General features: G+C 63.9%; 6 protein-coding genes across 6 annotated transcripts in view; all 6 read left to right on the forward strand.

Moving 5' to 3' along the window:
- Nucleotides 1–905: 905 nt before the first annotated feature.
- LMJF_09_0360 (putative DNA photolyase) lies at nucleotides 906–3,710 on the forward strand (the record flags this gene model as incomplete). The annotated part of the gene is made up of 1 exon (XM_001681157.1): nucleotides 906–3,710. One exon carries the CDS (start codon nucleotides 906–908, stop codon nucleotides 3,708–3,710), a length of 2,805 nt encoding a protein of 934 aa, XP_001681209.1.
- A 743-nt stretch (nucleotides 3,711–4,453) lies between these two features.
- Nucleotides 4,454–5,086, forward strand: LMJF_09_0365 (conserved hypothetical protein; the record flags this gene model as incomplete). Its single annotated transcript, XM_001681158.1, has 1 exon — nucleotides 4,454–5,086. The coding sequence occupies one exon, from the start codon at nucleotides 4,454–4,456 to the stop codon at nucleotides 5,084–5,086; it is 633 nt and encodes a 210-aa protein (XP_001681210.1).
- Nucleotides 5,087–6,344: 1,258 nt separating this feature from the next.
- Nucleotides 6,345–6,608, forward strand: LMJF_09_0367 (hypothetical protein; the record flags this gene model as incomplete). The annotated part of the gene is made up of 1 exon (XM_003721733.1): nucleotides 6,345–6,608. One exon carries the CDS (start codon nucleotides 6,345–6,347, stop codon nucleotides 6,606–6,608), a length of 264 nt encoding a protein of 87 aa, XP_003721781.1.
- A 1,386-nt stretch (nucleotides 6,609–7,994) lies between these two features.
- LMJF_09_0370 (conserved hypothetical protein) lies at nucleotides 7,995–8,522 on the forward strand (the record flags this gene model as incomplete). The annotated part of the gene is made up of 1 exon (XM_001681159.1): nucleotides 7,995–8,522. One exon carries the CDS (start codon nucleotides 7,995–7,997, stop codon nucleotides 8,520–8,522), a length of 528 nt encoding a protein of 175 aa, XP_001681211.1.
- A 950-nt stretch (nucleotides 8,523–9,472) lies between these two features.
- LMJF_09_0380 (conserved hypothetical protein) lies at nucleotides 9,473–10,567 on the forward strand (the record flags this gene model as incomplete). The annotated part of the gene is made up of 1 exon (XM_001681160.1): nucleotides 9,473–10,567. One exon carries the CDS (start codon nucleotides 9,473–9,475, stop codon nucleotides 10,565–10,567), a length of 1,095 nt encoding a protein of 364 aa, XP_001681212.1.
- Nucleotides 10,568–12,422: 1,855 nt separating this feature from the next.
- Nucleotides 12,423–17,982, forward strand: part of LMJF_09_0390 (conserved hypothetical protein) — a gene marked incomplete at both ends in the record, with an annotated part of 5,931 nt that continues 371 nt past the window's right edge. Inside the window, one exon of the mRNA XM_001681161.1 lies at nucleotides 12,423–17,982. This exon is cut by the window's right edge and continues 371 nt beyond it. Coding sequence (XP_001681213.1) covers nucleotides 12,423–17,982 — 5,560 coding nt within the window.

Raw genomic sequence — 17,982 nt, forward strand, 5'->3', positions numbered from 1 at the left:
CAGGAAGTGGTCGCTTGCCATCCAGTCCTGCCGCCTGCGCTGTCTCTCGTTGCAACGGTCGTGCCTGGTCGTCATCTCTCTGGTGTGCACCCTCGCCGTCTGCACGCACAAAGAGGTATGCTTCTCCCTCCCCCTCCCCCCTCTCGATACACACGCAAGCACACATACGCATACGACCACGACAGCTCATGGATACCCCCGCCCCCCCCCCCTACCGGCTCCTCCTCCCTCTTCTCTATGCGCGCAGGCGCCTTCGCCTTCATCCCTTCGAGGTAGATTGTGAGGAACCCACTTTTCTGGCTGAAATACAGCGCTCGCATTCAACTCTTTGTTGTTGTTGGTGATGGTGGTGGGAGGGGCGCGCTATTCTTGACCCTCGGCATCCCCTTCCCCTTCCCACCATCCACGCAAGCCTTCATCCACCCACCCACCTCGCCTCTGCCGCGCAGGCAGTACTGCATTAAACGAAGCACATGACCATGCAGTCCCTCGGCCGCCTACCAGTATCACAGGCGACGACGACCGTCAGGTCGCTTCGACTCTCTGCCGCGTATCGCTGCCACGCAGCCGCGCTCTGTGTCGTGCTGGGGAGGAATGTTTACAGTCGCGGTTGTGGCTCACTCATATGCGCACAGCGTGCCTTCCTCACCGCCACGCGGGCGCGCCGACGGCGTGGCAGCGGCAACAATAGCGTGAGCACGGACGCCTCCACGGAAGAGGCGTCGAGCGCAGCTGCGGACCTCTGTGAACCTCTCCGGCTCAACGAGGACATGGACAGCGACCGTCGCTCACTCGCAGCAGTCCACCTATCCGCCGCGCCACCAGCCCCACCGCCACCACCGTCCACATCTTCGGCGTCGCCTGCCGAGATCACTGCGGAGGAATGGGCTGCGCTCCAGCAGTACATGCGCCAAGTCGAGACCGATTCCGAGTTCCTTGCCCCCGCTCAAGGGCTCACACCGCCGCTCTCGGACTCATCGGTTGGCGAGGTCAACCAGGCAGCAGCGACAGCAGAAGACGGCTCGCACGGCGGCGGCGTGCTCGCAAGCAAGATTTCATGGGGCTCGCCGGCGCCACCGCTTGCGTTGCCTGAAGATGCCGCTGAGCTTGCAACTGATCTGGCGCAAGAGGTGAGCGCGCTCTACACTGACTCTGGTGTCACATCGGCACGTTGTTGGGAGCAGGCAGAGCAGGAGATGGAAGCAGACAGTGGTCGCCGAGACGACGACGGCGGCGTCGAATTCGGAGACGATGCCGAGCGTGATGAGCAGCTGCTCGCTTCCCTGAAGGGCCGTCACGTACAACTGCAAAACACGCCGGACGTGGTGATGGCACCGCTCATCATCCCCGATAGGAACGGCCGCGTGGCGGCGGACACGCAGCCGCTGCTGCACTGTCGCGGGGGAGAGAGCGAAGCGTCCGCCTCGGAGGTCGCACCGCGGATAACAGCGCGCCTCCTTCACCGGCATAGCCATCTCGCGGAGCAGGATCGGATGTACCTTGGCCCCTGCACAGCGCCAGAAGCGCAGCTGCGGCCGCCGGATGCTATGCGGGCAGCACCACCATCTGCGGGCACACAGCGTCACGGCTGCTGCGTCCTTGTCGTCTTCTCCTCCACCGACCTCCGTGTTCACGACAACCAGCTCCTCGCGTTCGCCTCGGTGTGCACCAAGGCGGCGGCCGAAGAGGTAGGCGGCCCAGTTCCCGTCATCGGTGTTTGTGTGCTCGACTACCGAACCTTTGCACAGCCAAGCGCTGTCGGCGGCTTCTTCCGTCAGAGTCCTCAGCGGGCGCAGTTCCTGCTTGATACGGTGGCGGCGCTGCGCCGCAAGCTGGAGGACACGTTGCATGTGCCCCTCCTGGTTCGCTGTGGTCGGCCAGAGGAGCACGTGCCCCGCCTGGCCGTGGAGCTGGGGGCGACGGTTGTTCTCATGACGACTCAGTACGCCCCCCACGAGCGACGCGTGCAAGCGTTGATGGTGCGCCGACTACGGGCAGGGACGTGGGTGTCGCGCGAGGAGGTGTCTGACGAGGCTGTGGTGACGGGTGCAGTTGGGCAAGGAGCGCCGGTGACGCCACTTGACAAACACTGTGGCTCCGCAGCGGAGGAAGACGATCCGCTGATCGCCGTCGTAGAGCACGCGAGCTGCGGCGTCGGTGGCCAGCATCCATACCACTGCGGCAGCAACTTGCCCTCGCACTGCCGCTCCGCGGCTGCACCGCCGGTGGTGCACAGTGTCTGGCAGTCGACGCTGGTGCACCTCGACGACTTGCCGACACCGCTGGCCGTCATGAAGGAAGGCGAGCGGTGGTACCACGACGACGTCACGGTGAGCGCGATCCGGCCGACCGAGCCGTACGACAAGGCGACCGCGCTGCTGGCAGAGCTGCCTCTAACCTGGCAAGCGGCCGCCCTGCTTCCCACGGAAGACGAGCGGTACGGGCGAGCGGGGCCGTCCGTCCTACGGGGGGCGCTACCCCGGCTCGAAGACCTGGGCTACAGCGCCGCAGCCGCCCGCAGGACAGACTTCGCCTTCCAGGAAGTGATCGCGACCCAGTCGTCTCACCCGGACGCCGGCGAGGACGCGGCGTTGGCGCGTCTGCAGGACTGGCTGGCGCAGGGCGGTGTGACGTCGCTGCTGCGCTACGGACGCGAGCGGCGCACTAACACGAAGATGTACTCGCAGAAGCTGGCACGCGTGTCCCCGTACATCGCGCTCGGTGCGCTGTCCCCGCGCAAGTACTATGAAGTACTGCGGGAGTTCGCGCAGGCGAACCAGCGCGACGCGTTTGTGCAGCAGCAGTTTCGGGAGGGTTTGCTGCGGCTGTCTCGGCGGGACTACTGGCATTGGATGGGCCTGCGCTTCGGTGACCGGCTCTTCTTCTCGTACGGGCCACACCCCGAGCACACGGACGACGTACCGGAATGGCGTCATGACCGTAAGGTGGTGCAACGGTGGTGCGATGGACTGACCGGCATCCCCTTCGCAGATGCCGCGATGCGGGAGCTGGTAGGGACGGGCTTCGTCGCACAGGAGGGGCGGCAGGCTCTGGCGTGGCTGCTCACGCGTGGCTACGGACAAGACTGGCGCCTCGGCGCTGAGTGGATGGAGCGCTGCTCCCTCGACTACGACCCATTCGTCTGCTATGGAAACTACGCACACAGCTGCGGGCTTATGCTGGACGACTTCGGAGAGCCTGTCCGCAACGTATACTACCTCGCCCACCAGCACGACCAGACCGGCATCTACGTCAAAAAATGGCTGCCGCAGCTGTCGAAGGTTCCGCCGGTGTACATACACCGCCCACATGTGCTGACGGAGCGCATGCAGGCGATGCATGGAGTGTACCTAGGCAAAAACTACCCCTACCCACTTAAACTGTGGCAAGGGGCGCAGCGCAGCCTGTCCGCCGCTGAGCTCACGGCGTACTACCCGCAGGGCATAGTGAAAGGCCCTGGGTACGCGGAAGCGCTGCGGTACGGCAGCGCCGTGATGCAGCCCGAGGAGTACAACGCCGCTGTGTCGCCCGCCTACCTGCAGCGGCAGGAATGGGCGACAATGCTACCAGCCTCCGCCTTCGCCGGCATCGAGGACAGCGACGATATGGCGAAGCACTTCGCCCTCTTCGAGGCGGCAGCTCCACGGAAGCCTGCCCCACCCGCCGCCGTTGTGGCTGCGGAGTCCACTTCGAATAGGGTCATCGCGTAGAGGTGTGTGACCTGCCGCCACTCTCCTCCTGCGCCACCACTATCCTCCCCCGGTGTGTCGATACGCGTGTCTGGGTGTGTCACTGTCTTGTTTGGTAACCGTCTTTTCTCTTGCCATCATCGGCCTCCCAACCACCACCACCACCACCACCCAACGCCCAACAGCTCGTTCCTTCTCTTCACGGCTCTACCACGCATGCGCATGCACACGTCCACGCGCGCACACACACAGAGCAAGAGGGAGGGAGTAGTCTGGTTGTGTGTGTGTGTGTGTGTGTATGGAGGGGAGAGGGGGGCGAGGGGGCAAGTCCGTTTCGAAACTAAGCGACAGCCAACTCCTCTATAGGAAACGATTTGTGCCGGGCGCACGTATATGTGGTTGCGCTTGTATTTGGTCTTGCCTGATGCGTCACCAAGGCTCCGCCGTTGCTGCTCCTGCTTCCTGCATCGCATCTGGATTAACGTAAGCAGTGGTTCCAAGTCGCCCTGTAGAGTCACAGCGGCTGGTACCCTCATCTACGCTTCCACTTGCCCCCCTTCCCCCTCCCCCTTCACCCGCTCCTCCCATCGACCTCACCTCTCTTACTCTTCGCTACGGCTCTGCGTGCGTCGTACATCTCCGCACACACGCAGACTTGCAGACAGGCGCACTGGTCTTCGTGACACCTCAGCTCTACCCCCCCCCTCGGCGCACGCGCACACCTCTCACGATCTCTTCTCATTCCCCCCCCCCTACTGCTGGCCATGTCCACCACGGCCCACGCGACATCTATGGGGCCCTTGCCCTACCCGAACGCATTGCAGAGCCGGCACACCACAACCGAGCAACGGCAGATCGCTGCCGCTGCCGTGCGCGCCTACCAGGGTACCCTCGAGCAAGAAAAGGTTCTCCTGCAAGAAAATGACGCGCTGCTTAGCGAGGAGGAGGCGGGGCGACTCCAGCGAAGAGTTGACAATCAAGCTGCCGCTGACGCCACTGCCGCACAATTTCGCGACCGCGCTTGCAAAGTCGTCGCCAGTGTGCCGGGTGAGCAGCATCAAAGCGAAGGCGGCGTCATCGACATCTTCCACGCAGCGTGTGACGGTGATGTAGCGGCTCTTGACGCATGTCTACGAAGCGCGTCGGACATCAACGCCCTCGGGCAGCCAGACCCGGCGCGGTACAACGGCTTCCAGTTCAAGCAGCGGTGGCTCTTCCGCGCGCCGCCGCTCGTCTTCGCGGCTGCCTTCGGACGTGAGGAGGCGGTACGCCTTCTGCTAGAACACGGAGCAGACCCACACGTGGCGTCCACCACTGGGCTGCGCGCGCAGGATTACGCGGCACAGCGCGGCTACAGCGCGATTGTGTTGATGCTGACCAGCGGTGCGCCGCAGTGACAGAGAAGGAGTCGGTGCGAGTGGTGGCAGCCGAGCGAACCGTCGATCCATGTATAGTAATCTTCACCGCTACACAGCACCTTTCTCTGTGTGCGTGTGTGCGTGTGTGTGTGTGTGTGTATGTACCAGGGAGGCGGGGCATCCCCCAACGCACGCCCATGCGTGTGCTCCCCCGCTATGCTGGATTGTTCAGCCTCGCTGTCTTCCTCCCCATCTGTCCGCCCCCTTTTTCCTATGCGTCGGTGTGTTGTGGTCCGTAGCGTGTGCCGCGCTGCGGCTTGCGTGCACAGACGGAAAGAGAGAGAGAGACGCACGCGTGCGCACCACCGGCATGTGCTCAGCGCTCCTGTGTGTACTCAGATGTGCGTCAGGTGCGTGCACACACACACACACACACACACCTACCCCATGAACTCTGCAGCTCTCTGCCGGCGCCTGTCTTGGCGTGTTTCGAAGTTGCCCATGTGACGACAAGGAGCGAGTACACATACGCATTAAAATGTCAGTGGACAATGGCGAAGCGGATCTTTCGAAGCCGGCCCCCCTCCCCCCTCCCCCACGTCCTGGCTAATGGAACCCGAGTGAGCCTGGATTGGCCTCGCTCCTTATCCCTCTCTCCGGTGCCGCCGCCACCGTCGCCTCCACCTTGTTCTGTGGCCCTGCTCACTCGTGCTCTCCTCTGTGTGCGTGCTCGCCCCCGTGCTGCTGACAATTTTTCCTGATTCGGCATGTTGACACCATCACCGACGACGAGGTCCATCACCACCCACTCGCTCATCCCGCACGCACACACACGCAACTGCGATTGTAGATTTTGTTCTCTTGGTACGCTGCTCGCTGCTGGTGGCGCCTCTACCCGCTGTCACGGCCATCAAAGCCGACCCCCTCCCCTCCACCACCACCCCCTTCTGCCGCCCATATAGATCCCTCGCCCCCTCTTCTTCTCCACTCGTTATTGACCACCACTCCGGCGGCTGCGCGACCTCCATCGAGTGTGTGCGTGTGCCCCGGAACGCACTCGCCACTGCCTTCCTCGTCGTCGAGAGGAGAACGACATCGCACGCGAGCACCGAGAGAGGTGAAGAGGTCGAAGCCATTGGCAGGTGTCCTCTGTCGGCTACATCCACAGAGAGAGACGCACACAGACATCCGTGCGGCAGCCCTGTCGGTGTATTGTACAAGGAGGAGGAGCAGTGCATGCAATCGTGGCGAGAGGGAGGGGCGTGACGCGCTGTAACGAAGCAAAACTCGGCCAAGCATGGAGGGCAACTTCTACGTGTCCGACGTGGTGATCAACCGCGAGCTCAAATCAAAGTACGGCATGGCTTACAGTAAGTGCCCCAACGAGTCGAAGCGCTACGGGCAGTGCGTGGAAGCCGGCCAGATCAACCGCAGCCTCCAGCGCGACAGCTGCGCCGAGGAGCGCCACGCACTCCGCGCGTGCGTCGCAAAGCATCTTCGCAATATCGCCATCGGCGGCAGGGCCTCGTGTGCTGCCAGCAGTGGCGCGCAGAACCAGTGATGACAACGAAGCCAGGCTGCACCGTGCGCCTGCCCTCGAGCAGCCACATACAAGAGCACAGAAAGTGCATACACACACGTGTGTGTGTATGTGTATGTGTATGTGTGTGAGAACGACATTAAGCGTGTCTGGGTGCCGGTGCTGGCTCCTGTGGGGGAAGGGGGGGGGGGTGACAGTGAATTGTGGCCTGCACTAACAATGATCGTGATCATGTATGGGGCGCTTGATGCGTCTGTCTGTGTATGGCTGTACGTGTGCGCGTGTGTGTGCGTGTACACAGTCGACTGAAGCGAGCTGGCGACCGTGTTGTCCCGTCAACCTCCTCGCAACCACTGAACAAGGTATAGGACGTCTTTGGAGGATGGATGCGCCCCATGTGCGCGATGGACAAGGGGGAGGGCAAGAGTGATGTTAAGGCACACTCCAGGGCTGCACGCCAGCATCGTAGCGTCCATTGTGCATCGCCGGAGAGGGGAAGAGAAAGGACGTCACTACCGCCTTCCTTTTCAGGGTGGGAAGGGAAGGAGGTGCGGATCGGTGCGCTGTTTCTCGCGTCCGTATCGCATCTCCACCCTTCTCCATTCCGATGGTGGTGCGGAGGTGCACAATGGCAGGTGATTCACAACCCTCATGGGCCGCCCTCGGTGGCTCTTGTGCTTCCTACCTTTTCCTTATCGCTCCCTCTATCTCTTCGGCCTATCTCTCTATCTCTGCGTGTTCGTGCGCGCGTGCATGGCGGTGACGACACACGAGCGGTGCTCTGCGTCACGCCGCTGCGTCGCACACACACGCATGCGTAGCAGTGAGAACTGCAGAAGAGTGTTATGTACACAGGGCAGGAGTTGCGTGCCGACGCCAGCAGCAGGTAAGCAAACAACGGTTGATGAGAGGGCCACGCGGTTGTACCATCGAGTGCCCCCTCCTCACGCACGCGTCGTTGCAACCCCCCCCCCCTCCTCCCCCGTCACCCCAGTGCCGCGAACGGAGTGCGCGATATTCTGTACCTCCACGCTCGAGGTCCGCCCCATGTCGTGCCGCCCCCCTCTTTGCATCGGCGCCATCGCTGCCCGCGGCTCTTCCTCTACGGCCTGGACAGCGTCAGCCGCGTGGCGCCGCCTTGTTTGTGTGGCAGCATCGTCGTGTGCAAGCGCAAGCTCCCTTCCCTCGGGCAGTCTCCAGAGGCGCACGATGTCGTACTCGACGTTCGACGCCATGCGTCCGAAGAAGTCAGCCGCGCGATCGAAGGGCGCACTCGACGGTGCCGGCAGCGGAGACGGTAATGTCGGCGCGAGGGCAACAGGCACGCCGCTCTCGCGTGCTATCGCGTTCTCGTCGACGTCAACGCGGCCGTTGCAGTCCTCGGTGCAGCGTCAGAAGGAAGCGGAGATGGCGTTCCCGAAAACGCTCAAGAGCGGTCGACCAGCGCAGCAGAACACCATATCGCAGCAGCTCTTCTACGCGAACCCCGCCAACGCCGCGGATATGGCGCGCCAGCAGCAGCTGGACCGCGAGTACACACAACAGATGCGTGAGCTGCACGCCAAGAGGGGTTCAGCGGATCGCCGCTTCTTTCAGCGCATGACGGACTACCGCGACATTCAAGACGGCGACCCCTACGCGTCCGTCTTCGGGGAGTCCGGCGGGACGCAGCGGCTGCGCACCGCCGCGTGGCAGCGGCAGTTCGAGAAGGAGAACGAAGATGTTGAGCTGCCGTACGAGCGCACCAACGTGCTCGCGCGTCTCGCACCGAACTGGTTCGTGCGGTACTTCGTAAATCTGCGCGACAAGGGCGGGGCGGACCACCTGTACTTCCTGTGGACCTGTGCCCTCATCGCGGTGTCGCTACTGTGGGTTGTCGGGTACCTCTTCTACACCGCTCCCAGTCGGGCCCGACCGACGAGCGAGATCCGCTGAGGATGGCGCGCGCGTGCGCGGTCGAAGGCACAGCAAGGGTGGCGGGCGACAAGGACAGTCACCCCTTGCGGCCACATGTCAGCTGCGGTGCAACGCACACACTTCACGAACATCAGCGCAACAGCCCCCGGCCCCCGTGCGCGGGGAGAACACGCTGGAGGAGGGAGGCTGCAACCGACAAGCGAACTGGAAACTTCGTACTTGTAAAAGGGGTAGGATGATCGTATCGTCCTCCGCCCATTACCCGCACTGCCGCCGCCGCCGCCACCACCACCACCACCACCACCCTCCATCCCCCAACGCACACCAACGGTGCACCTGCGCACGCGCGGGTGTGTCGCTCCTTCGTTCTTCCGTTGCCGAGAAAGGAAAAAACACAAGGGCGGAACGAAACGAGAGCGCGCGAGAGAGAGATGCTGATGACGATGGTGATAATGGGGGAGGCACGTGCTGCGGTGGCGTCTTCAAAGGCATGTAGGCATCTGACTGCCAAACTCAATCCGTGTCTTCGCTCTCTATTCCACGTTCTGGTCTCAACTCCCATCCACCCAACCCCATCCCTTACGCATAGATCTACGGCGCCACTCTCTATCTGACCTCCCACTTCCCCGCGTGCTGTCAGTTTTCCTGATACTGCTGTGATGCCGGCAGCCTACGCCCTGGCAAAGGAGTGTCAGCTGCTCCGTGGCGACATCGAGGGCGTGCTCTCACTCGCTGCCCAGCTCCTCCTCCACACAACCGCGGCTGCATCATCATCTTCCAACGGGTCGCCTACTGCCCCTGCGTCGTCATTGGCGCCGGCCACATTGTTTCCCGGTCCCGTCGTGGGTTCCATTCTCACGGACGTCCACGTCCGCTCACTTCTTCTCAACACCCTTGTGCGCGTCCTCGTGCCGGCGCGGCGGCAGAAGGCACTGCTCGACGACAACAAGTACGTGCAAGCCGCCAACATGGTGGCACTGCAGCAGCAGCAGCAGCAGCAGCAGAGCACCAACGATGCAAGACTGGCGAACTCAGTTGACAGGGGTGCGGACGTGTCGCAGCGATACCGCGTAGGGCGTGTTGTCGGTGTTGTGCCGAAGCCAGGCCCTAAGGCGGCGGAGGCGAGCCATGGCAAGAGTGCGTCTGCAGCTTGCGCTGGCCTTGCGGCGGCAGCGGCTGACGAAGGCCAGCGGTGGCTGTTGGCCGTCTACGTTGGCGAGTGCGTCGAGCCGTTTGCCGTGTCGGCCATCGCGGAGGATGTCTTCACGGAGGCGGAGCACCGCATCTTTGTGCAATCAGCGCTGTCCACGAACAGAGAGGATGGCAGCCGACGCGCAAGCGTGCTGCCAAGTCAGCAGCCCGCGCTGCTGTCTGCCGAGACGGCCGCCACGGTGCAGCAGAACATCAAAGACATCCGTGTAGCATTACAGCTGACGCAGGCGGCGGACAAGACAGGAGCGGTAGCAGTAGCGGAGGCGGCCACGGCGCAGCTGATGCAGCGCGCCAGTGGTCTAAAGCGGCCGCACGCTGCCTCAGACGACGACGGAGACATCAACAGCCACAAGAGGCGCACGGAGGCGGCATCGACCGGAGAGGACGGCGACGGAATTGGCACATACTTCGGCAACGGCGCCTCGTCGCAAGCCGTACGCATATCCCGTCTCACCGAGGATTTGGTGGCACGAGGCACGCAGCTTCAGCAGCTCCGCCAACTGCTCCAGCAGAAGGATCAGGAGGTGAAGGCCGCGCTTCAGCAGCAGCAGCAACAGGAGGCGCGGCACCGCGGTGAGGTCGATGCGTGGCGCGCCAAGGTGGAGGAGCAGAGCCGCACGCGCGAGCGCATTGTGAAGGAGTCGCGGGAGTCGCTAGAGCAGCGAGACCGACTGCTCGAGGAAGCGAACACGAAGCTGCGTCGGCTGGCCGGCATGGCCACCAAGTACAAGCAGGTTGTAGACGCCGTAGCGGCGCTGCTAAAACGAGGCGGCGGCGGCGAAGCGAGCGACGGCACGGTCATGACACCAGAAGACATTCTGATAGCGCTGCAGGCCAAAAAGTGCCTGTAGCCGCTCACGCAGTCAACCTCTCTCCCCTCGCTACCCCCCCCCCTTCGTGCGCTGAGGTGTGCCTCTCGGCCAACGTGTGTGTGTGTGTGTGTGTGTCTTTGACCTGGTCAAGAAAGGAGGTGCGGGTAATGGAGGCGGGAAGACGGTGGTGGTGACAGGTGCGCTTACCGCTGTCAGTGGCTGACTTTGATCTACCCCCCTCCCTCCCCCCTCGTGGTGTTGCGTTGTGCGTGCGGGTCTGTGCATCGCTAAACCCCATCACGGTAAAAGACGTGCATGCAGTAATATGCACACGCACTCACAAAAGCGAAGGTATGCAACACATCCAACGCTCTCTCGCTTGCGCTTCGGTTGAGACGGTGTGGGGGGAGAGGCAACCTACATGCACCGAGTGTGTGCAGTAGTGGCGCACGTGCACCCCGAGGCGATCGCGGCGCGCCAAGCCCCCTCCGTCATACCCCTTCGACCGTCACCCCCGGAAGCAGTGTCTGTATGTGCGTTGTATTGCTTGCTGTCCCACCAGGACAATGTTGTTCGCACTGGTGTCCATCACCTTCCACCCCCTCTCACCACCTCCTCCCCCTCCCTCGCCTCCCTCTCCATATGCGGTTACGGTGCCGGTGGTGCTGATGGTGGATCATCTACGAGGAAGACACGTTTCGCTTTCTCTTCACTGCCCAGTGGTGCGCTGAACCGACGCTCACCTGCTGCCGCAGCCCCTCTTCAGCAACTCGAACGCACTCACGTCGCATGTGCCCTGGGCTCGATGGCGACGCTTCTGTGCCCTCCGCCTCTCTCTCTCTCTCTCTCTCTCGTAGTCTCACCTCCATCATACGCTAGCCCATCCACGCCCCCACCCCCACCTTGTGTGATGTGGCACCCAACGAGTGGTGCGGCTGCACTTCGCGGTTTTACATGTGGGGGGGGGGGGGGAAGGGAGGGGTCGAAGGTTCGCGTCTTCGCTGGAGGTGCAGAAGCGGGGGGAGGGAAGATGGCAAGTAAGAGAGCAGCGGCGCCGTTGCGCCCATGGGGAGGTGATCGACCGTGTCGCTGTCTCTTGGTGTGAGTGCGTCGATGTGGATGGGCACACACGCGCCCGTGTTCTCCCTTCTGCTGCGATGCCGCGGTGCACTCATGGCGGCAACTCCCCTGCCACTCAGCAGGAAGATGCTCCTCCTGTCCTTGCCGTGAATGATGGGGTTGCGTTCGGGTGGCAGTGAGTGTCCGCACGGCAGCGGTGGGCTGACCACTTCCTCTCCCTCGCGCTCTGCCTCCTACTCCCCTCTCCGCTGCCAGTGAAATAAACAGATAACTCGAAGAACGTCTTCATGGTCTCTGTGGGTGGAAACGAAGGGGGGGTGCTGCGTGCCACTGCGGTGCTCCTGCGCGGCTTCCCAGCGGCAGACTCGGCGCTGTCACAGCCCCTCTCGCGTGGCCACTTGCACATCGCGGTGCACTGCATCGCCGCCGGCACTCTTGGCAGCCGGACCCCGAAACCTTCCGTATGCTAATGACTCCCTCCCCTGACCTCCTGCGCTCCACCTTTCGCCTCCCATGACGGACACACACGCCGCAAGCAACAGTAGCCGGAAGATCCCGCAGTGCACCGCTTCACAAGCTACGAGGCACCACGGCGCGCCTGACATCCGAGCGTGTCGCCGCCCCAAACTGCATCAGCTGCACTTCGCAACGGAACATCCTTCTCGTACAAGATCAGCGACCACGACAGCGCAGGAGCTACACCTCCTCCCCTCTCTGCACTCGCCTGCGCCACGCAGGACACTCGATTGGCAGTGGTCGCGCAGCACCGTCATCCATATCAGCGAGTCGTCTAGGCGGTGGGCTGCAGCCGACCATGGCAGCCGGGAGTGGTAGTGACACCGTCTCCTCATCCTCCCTTGACCACTCCGCCTCTGCCGCGGCTGCTGCATTGGCGGGCGACTCCGCCCACTGTGCGAGCAACGCCTCCATCGCCGTCTTCCTCTTCGCGAAGGAGAAGCTGCTCTTCCGCTACCCCGATACGGATCCCTTTGTTGTGGACGTGGCCGCGCAGGGCTCCCCCGCCACCTCATCTTCTTCGGCAGCGACGGGTGGAGCGGCGGCGGCGACGGGCGGATCGGCGGCGGCAGTGGCAGCGGCAGCAGCGGCAGCGGCAGCGGCAGCCGACGCATCGAGTAAGAAGGCTTCGGGCGAGAGCAACGCGTCTTCTGCCCCCAGCGCCGCGCACGCAGCGCCTTCGCAGTGGGACCGTCAACGCGGTCGTGGCCCCTATGCCGAGCAAACGAAGAGGGGCGGCGGCGGCGGCGGCGGCGGCAACAGCAACAGCGGTGGCACTCATGTGGACCCGGATGATTTCAGCAACACACAGACACCGACCTCATCGATGAACGGCGGTGGCGGCAGTCGACTGAAGAAGTCGTCACACGTGCACGTCACTATGGCGGGGGATGTCAAGGACGGTCATCAACACCACGGCGCTGGCGGTGCCCAACCGCCAGGTGGGGCCGCTCCGGATTCCAGCGCGCCAGTCAGCAGCAGCAGCGGCGTGGCACCGCAGCGCGGAATGCGGCGGCCAGCCTCCAGCTATTCGCTGGTGAACGATCACGTGAGCAGCAGCGGAGGCAGCTTAGGTCACGGGCACTGCACCGTATCGGCTGGTGGAGGCGGCACAGCAGCCGCTGAGGGTCGCCGCGGGCTCACGGCAAGGGGGCAACCCGGCAACTCGCCAGGCTCGATGATCCAAGTTCAGCACACGTCCACTGGAAGCATGCGGCGTCAGTTGTCTGGTGCGGCAGTGGCCGCCGCCTCCTCTATCAGTGGCTCCTCCAACACGCGCAAGTCGACCAACGTTTCCGCAGGGGCTGCCGCTGGTGGTGGCGGTGGTCCGGCATCGGGTGGCGGTCGCAACGGAGCCCCACAGCAGCCGCAACAGCAGACTGCCACCACGGGTGCTGCCACGTGTGTCGGTATCGCCCCCAATGTGCTCATGCACCTCCTGCGTGGGGCTCTGTGCGGCACCACCACCATCAACATGGTCAACTGCACCTTCCTTGTGTTTCCGCTGTTCATCGGATCCGCCGCACCAAACACGGTCAGCGGGCGCGACGGCACAGCAGGTAGCAGTAGCGGTAGCTTCGGCCACCTTGATCGTCTGCGGCTGCCACACCGCTCCGGCACGGCGCTCCTCGTAGTCGCGATGAAGGAGCCAGACACGGACACCGGCGCCATTGCAAACTTTACTCAGTGCTTCGTGAACATTCTGTGCCGCGAGGAATACCGCTGCCAGTACGTGTCCACGGAGCTGGAGAGGATGGAGATGCTTACCAACCACTGGGAGGTCGGCGGCGCCGCTGCGTTGGCGAGCGCTGCGGCCGCGGCCGCAGAGAAGCGGTGTCCGCCCGGAGAGGCAGCGCATCACGAGCCCTTGATGGCTGGAGGAGCCGGGGAGCCCTCCGGCGCTGGCGGCAGCGCAATCTCTACGTCGGCATCCGTCTCGCCCGCGCGAGATCGCCACCATCGCGCGGCCAGTCCTATGGGTGGTGGCGCTGACATGAACACCGCCTCCTCCGGCAACTACGACTATCTGTTTTCCGCCTCTCGACCCGCTCTCCGCCACAAGCTTGTGCCCGCTGTGGCCAGCGGTACCGAAAGCGAAAAGACCGCTTTGACAAGCCGCGGCGATCGCGGCGCTGCGTCGGGGGCTCGCACGAGCCTGCATCCTGCCTATAATCAGCAGCACCACCTTCATCGCTCGAGAGAGTCCTCACCTTCTGCCGCCTCACAGGGAAGCATGGCGGAGCCTCTGCTGGAGTGGGCTGATCCGGACGACGACGCGGATGGTGACGCTGGTGCGTACCGTGAAGACGTCCGCGATGCGGACCATGCCTTCTCGTGCACCGCGTCACCGTCCGCTGGGAAAGGTGGAGAGCACAGCGGCAGCCGTCGCGACTGTTTGTCGCCTGCTGCAACTGCCTCGTCCGCTCTCACCACCTCCCCGTCGGCACGCTCCTTGTACCAGCAGCTCGCCGTGCACGTGCGGCTGGCGTACGAGGTGCTGCGCGTGGCGCGGTGCATTGACGTCTGGAACCGCACGATGCGCGGTGGGTGCAGTGCGGGCAACGGCGCCGGTGGAGGAGCACTCGAGGGTGGTTTGTGGGGCAGGAGGACAAGCTGCATGACAGGTTGCGGTCGTGGCGCCGCCGGTGCATTACGAGAGCCGCGTCGGCGTCCATCCATCGCTGCGGGCTGCGCGCATCAGCAGCAGCAGATTACCTTCGCCTCCGCCGGCACCGCCTTCGACACTCTCCCAGAGGCGCTCCTGATCAACCACATGTTGCTGCTGCCCATGTCTCATCTGACAGGCGCTGAGCGGCAGGAGGAGACCGCCAGTCTGCGCTCGGCCTCCTCCCGCATCCACCCCTGCAGCGTGCTCACCGTTGAGGCGGACCAGTTCACCGAGCAGCTACAGCACCGCTATCTCGACATGATGGGGAGGCGCTACGCCAAACTCATCCCGCTGTCGACGGTGTACGCGTTGCTGCAGGCGCTGCCGTCGCCGCGACGAGCCGGCTCGTTTTATCGAAGTCTTGAGCTCGCCTTTCTGGAGGCGGTGCAGCGACGCCACGCCCGTGCCGCTGCGGCGGCGGCGGCGAACAACACCAGCATCACTAGCGTGAGCGGAGGGTTGGACCTAGGCGTGACCGCCACCTCAGTGTCGCAGGCAGACCTTCTCGGCATCCGCGACACAATCGATGAGGACCCAAATGCCCTTCATACATCCGCAGCGGCGGCGGCGACGGCCACGACAGCTGCCGGGATCGATTTCCTCGCGATGGAGATTATCGACTTCCTGCGCGTGAACGGCGCTATCTCCGTAGCGTCGGAGATGCACGTGTGTTTCACACACGGCGAGGTGACCCCGGTGGCGTTTCTGGATGCCGCTGTCGCACGCCGTCGCCGTCATCGCCTGAAGGCAGAGCAGCGAAAGGTAAAGGCCGCTGCAGCTGCAGTGGCAGCACTGAAGGAGAGCGAGGATGGTGACGCTGGCAAGCATAGAAAGTGCCGCGATCACCGACGCTATACGACGCGTGACGCCGAGATGGACGCGAAGGCAGGCATCAACGGCGAGGCCGACTCGGCTGTCGCCACGACGGGGCTGCGCACATCGATGAAGGCGATGGGCGATTCCGCAAGCGCGAGTAAGAACTGGATGTCGTCCCATACGACGGTCATGGGATCCGCCACCGCCGGTGCGACGCCGGAGGCTACAGCTGACCCGTTGGACGCGGTGTTGGACATGGAGACGGTGCCGGCAGCGCTGGTGTTGTACATGCTGGAGTGCGTCGTCGACACACAGCAACACCGCCATCAACCACACCAACAGGAGCAGTACCACTCACTCGCTGTGATCAGTGGCAGTGATCAGCGTGGGGAGACGGCAACGCCGATGACAAGCATGGCAGGACTGCCAAAGACACCGAGCACCGGCAACACAGCGACAGTGGGTAGTGTGTCTGGCCGCACGCCGCGGTGTTGGAGCGCTGGCACGATCTCGGCGGGGAAGCATTCCTCCCAGGTTGGTTACCGGGCCAACGAGCACGACACCTCGCTGCGGCCTCCCCACGGCCGCAGCGGCACATTAGCGGCGGCGGGGGCTAGTACCTCGCTCACGCAGGGGTGGCAGGGCAGCCCTCACCTGTCCGCCGGAGCAGTGGGCACAACCTCCTCTCCGTCTCTGCACTTCGCGACACACACGGCCGCCACCAGTACTCTTCCCCCTGCCGCCATCGCCACTGCGCCACAGTCAGCGTTGTCGCTCGCAGCGCCGGGACCGCTGTCAGTGTACTGTGCGTGGGGCTCGGCATGTCCCCTGTGCGAGCTACTAATGGTGCATCCGCAGTGCTGGACGACGCGAAGCCATCGCGACTACACGCTGGGCTTCTACACTATCAATGCAGCCCGGCCTCGGTACTACAACAGCGGCCCCGCCATTCAACTCACCTTCCCGTCCCTCGACGAGAGTGTCTGCACGTGTGCGCGGCACGCCCGCCTTCTGCGCGACAACGCAGACTTCACGGCTCTCATGCAGAACAGCTACACTGGAGACGGCAGCGGCAGCAGCCTGCTGCATTCCATGCAGCCATGGTTCATGCGGCCGCACATGTTCCTCACCCCAGTGACGGCGGCCTACGGTGTGTCGCCGTACGAGGTGTTTGAGCGCATGTCGTATCACTGCAATCGGCTTAGCAGCGGCAGCGGACACAGCCAGCGGCTCCCACACCATCACCCATCGCATTCACCCATGTCTGGCGAGTCTGCCGCCACAGCCGCACCGCTGATCGGGGTGAACAGCACCAGCTCCCTCATCGATCCCGATCCTCGCGACCTCCTGCTCATCTCTCGCGCGCAGGCGCACCCGCACGAAACCTCTGTTGTCACGGCCTGTCGTGACGCCGCCGTCGGCAGTGCGAAGGAGCAAGGCCACACGCTCCTGCAGTGCGCCGACATACCCGAAGCCGCGGTGGAGTACCTTCGCCGCTCCGCTGAAGTCATCAAGCAGCGCCTCGACTACGCGCGGCGACAGCAGAGCCTCCTAGAGCGGTACGAACAAGCGTGGGAGCAGCAGAGCACGGCGCCGGCAAGGACAGCATCAGTCGCGTCCACAGCGACCCCCGCTGCCGCTCCAGACGCAAACCCCGCCGCCCAGCCAGCGAGGTCCGCTGCGGTGGCCGTGGCTAAGCCGGCATCCAGCTTGGCGATTCAAGTGTCGCAAGGCCAAACCGTGCAAGGTGCGGCGAGTTTCAGTAGCCATGCCGACGCTGCCAGAGGTGATGGTAGCTCTCCGTCTTTCTCCTCCATTCCCGTCTCCGCAACCGTAGCGCCGCTGGGCAGGAGTGCCAACCCCCAGCCACGCTCCCTGCGCTACGGCCGCCGCCAGCTTCCCCTGCACACCGCCTCCAGGCCCCTCGCGAATCAAGCGCTGCTGTTTGACAGCACCACGCCAGCCGAAATGGACAGCGCCACCGACGCCCTAGCACCACAGCGCCAGCAGGAGCAACAGCGGAACTACACGAGCTCGACGCATATCGACCCGCACACGCAGTCTATCACCAGCGCGTCCGCCGCCACGCCGCTCACTGGGGTCGGCGGCCTGCTTGGGACGGAGCGCTCTCTCCCAGTGGAAGTTCTGCTGCAGTACGTGCTGCATCACGTGATCGCGCTCAGCTGGGGAACGCGCGGACTCGAAGTGGACACGCTGGTGCGTCTCCTTGAGCGCAATCTGCGCCGTCTTCCGCCACTACTCGCGAATCTGCCGTACATCATGCAGCTGCGCAGTGCCGGATACACGAGCGCGTTGGCTGCGGCGGCGTCAGCAAGTCGCACCACTGCAACCAGTGCAGCTGGAGAGGCCACGG

Source organism: Leishmania major, chromosome 9 (assembly GCF_000002725.2).
Source record: "Leishmania major strain Friedlin complete genome, chromosome 9".
Classification (NCBI taxonomy): domain Eukaryota; phylum Euglenozoa; class Kinetoplastea; order Trypanosomatida; family Trypanosomatidae; genus Leishmania; species Leishmania major.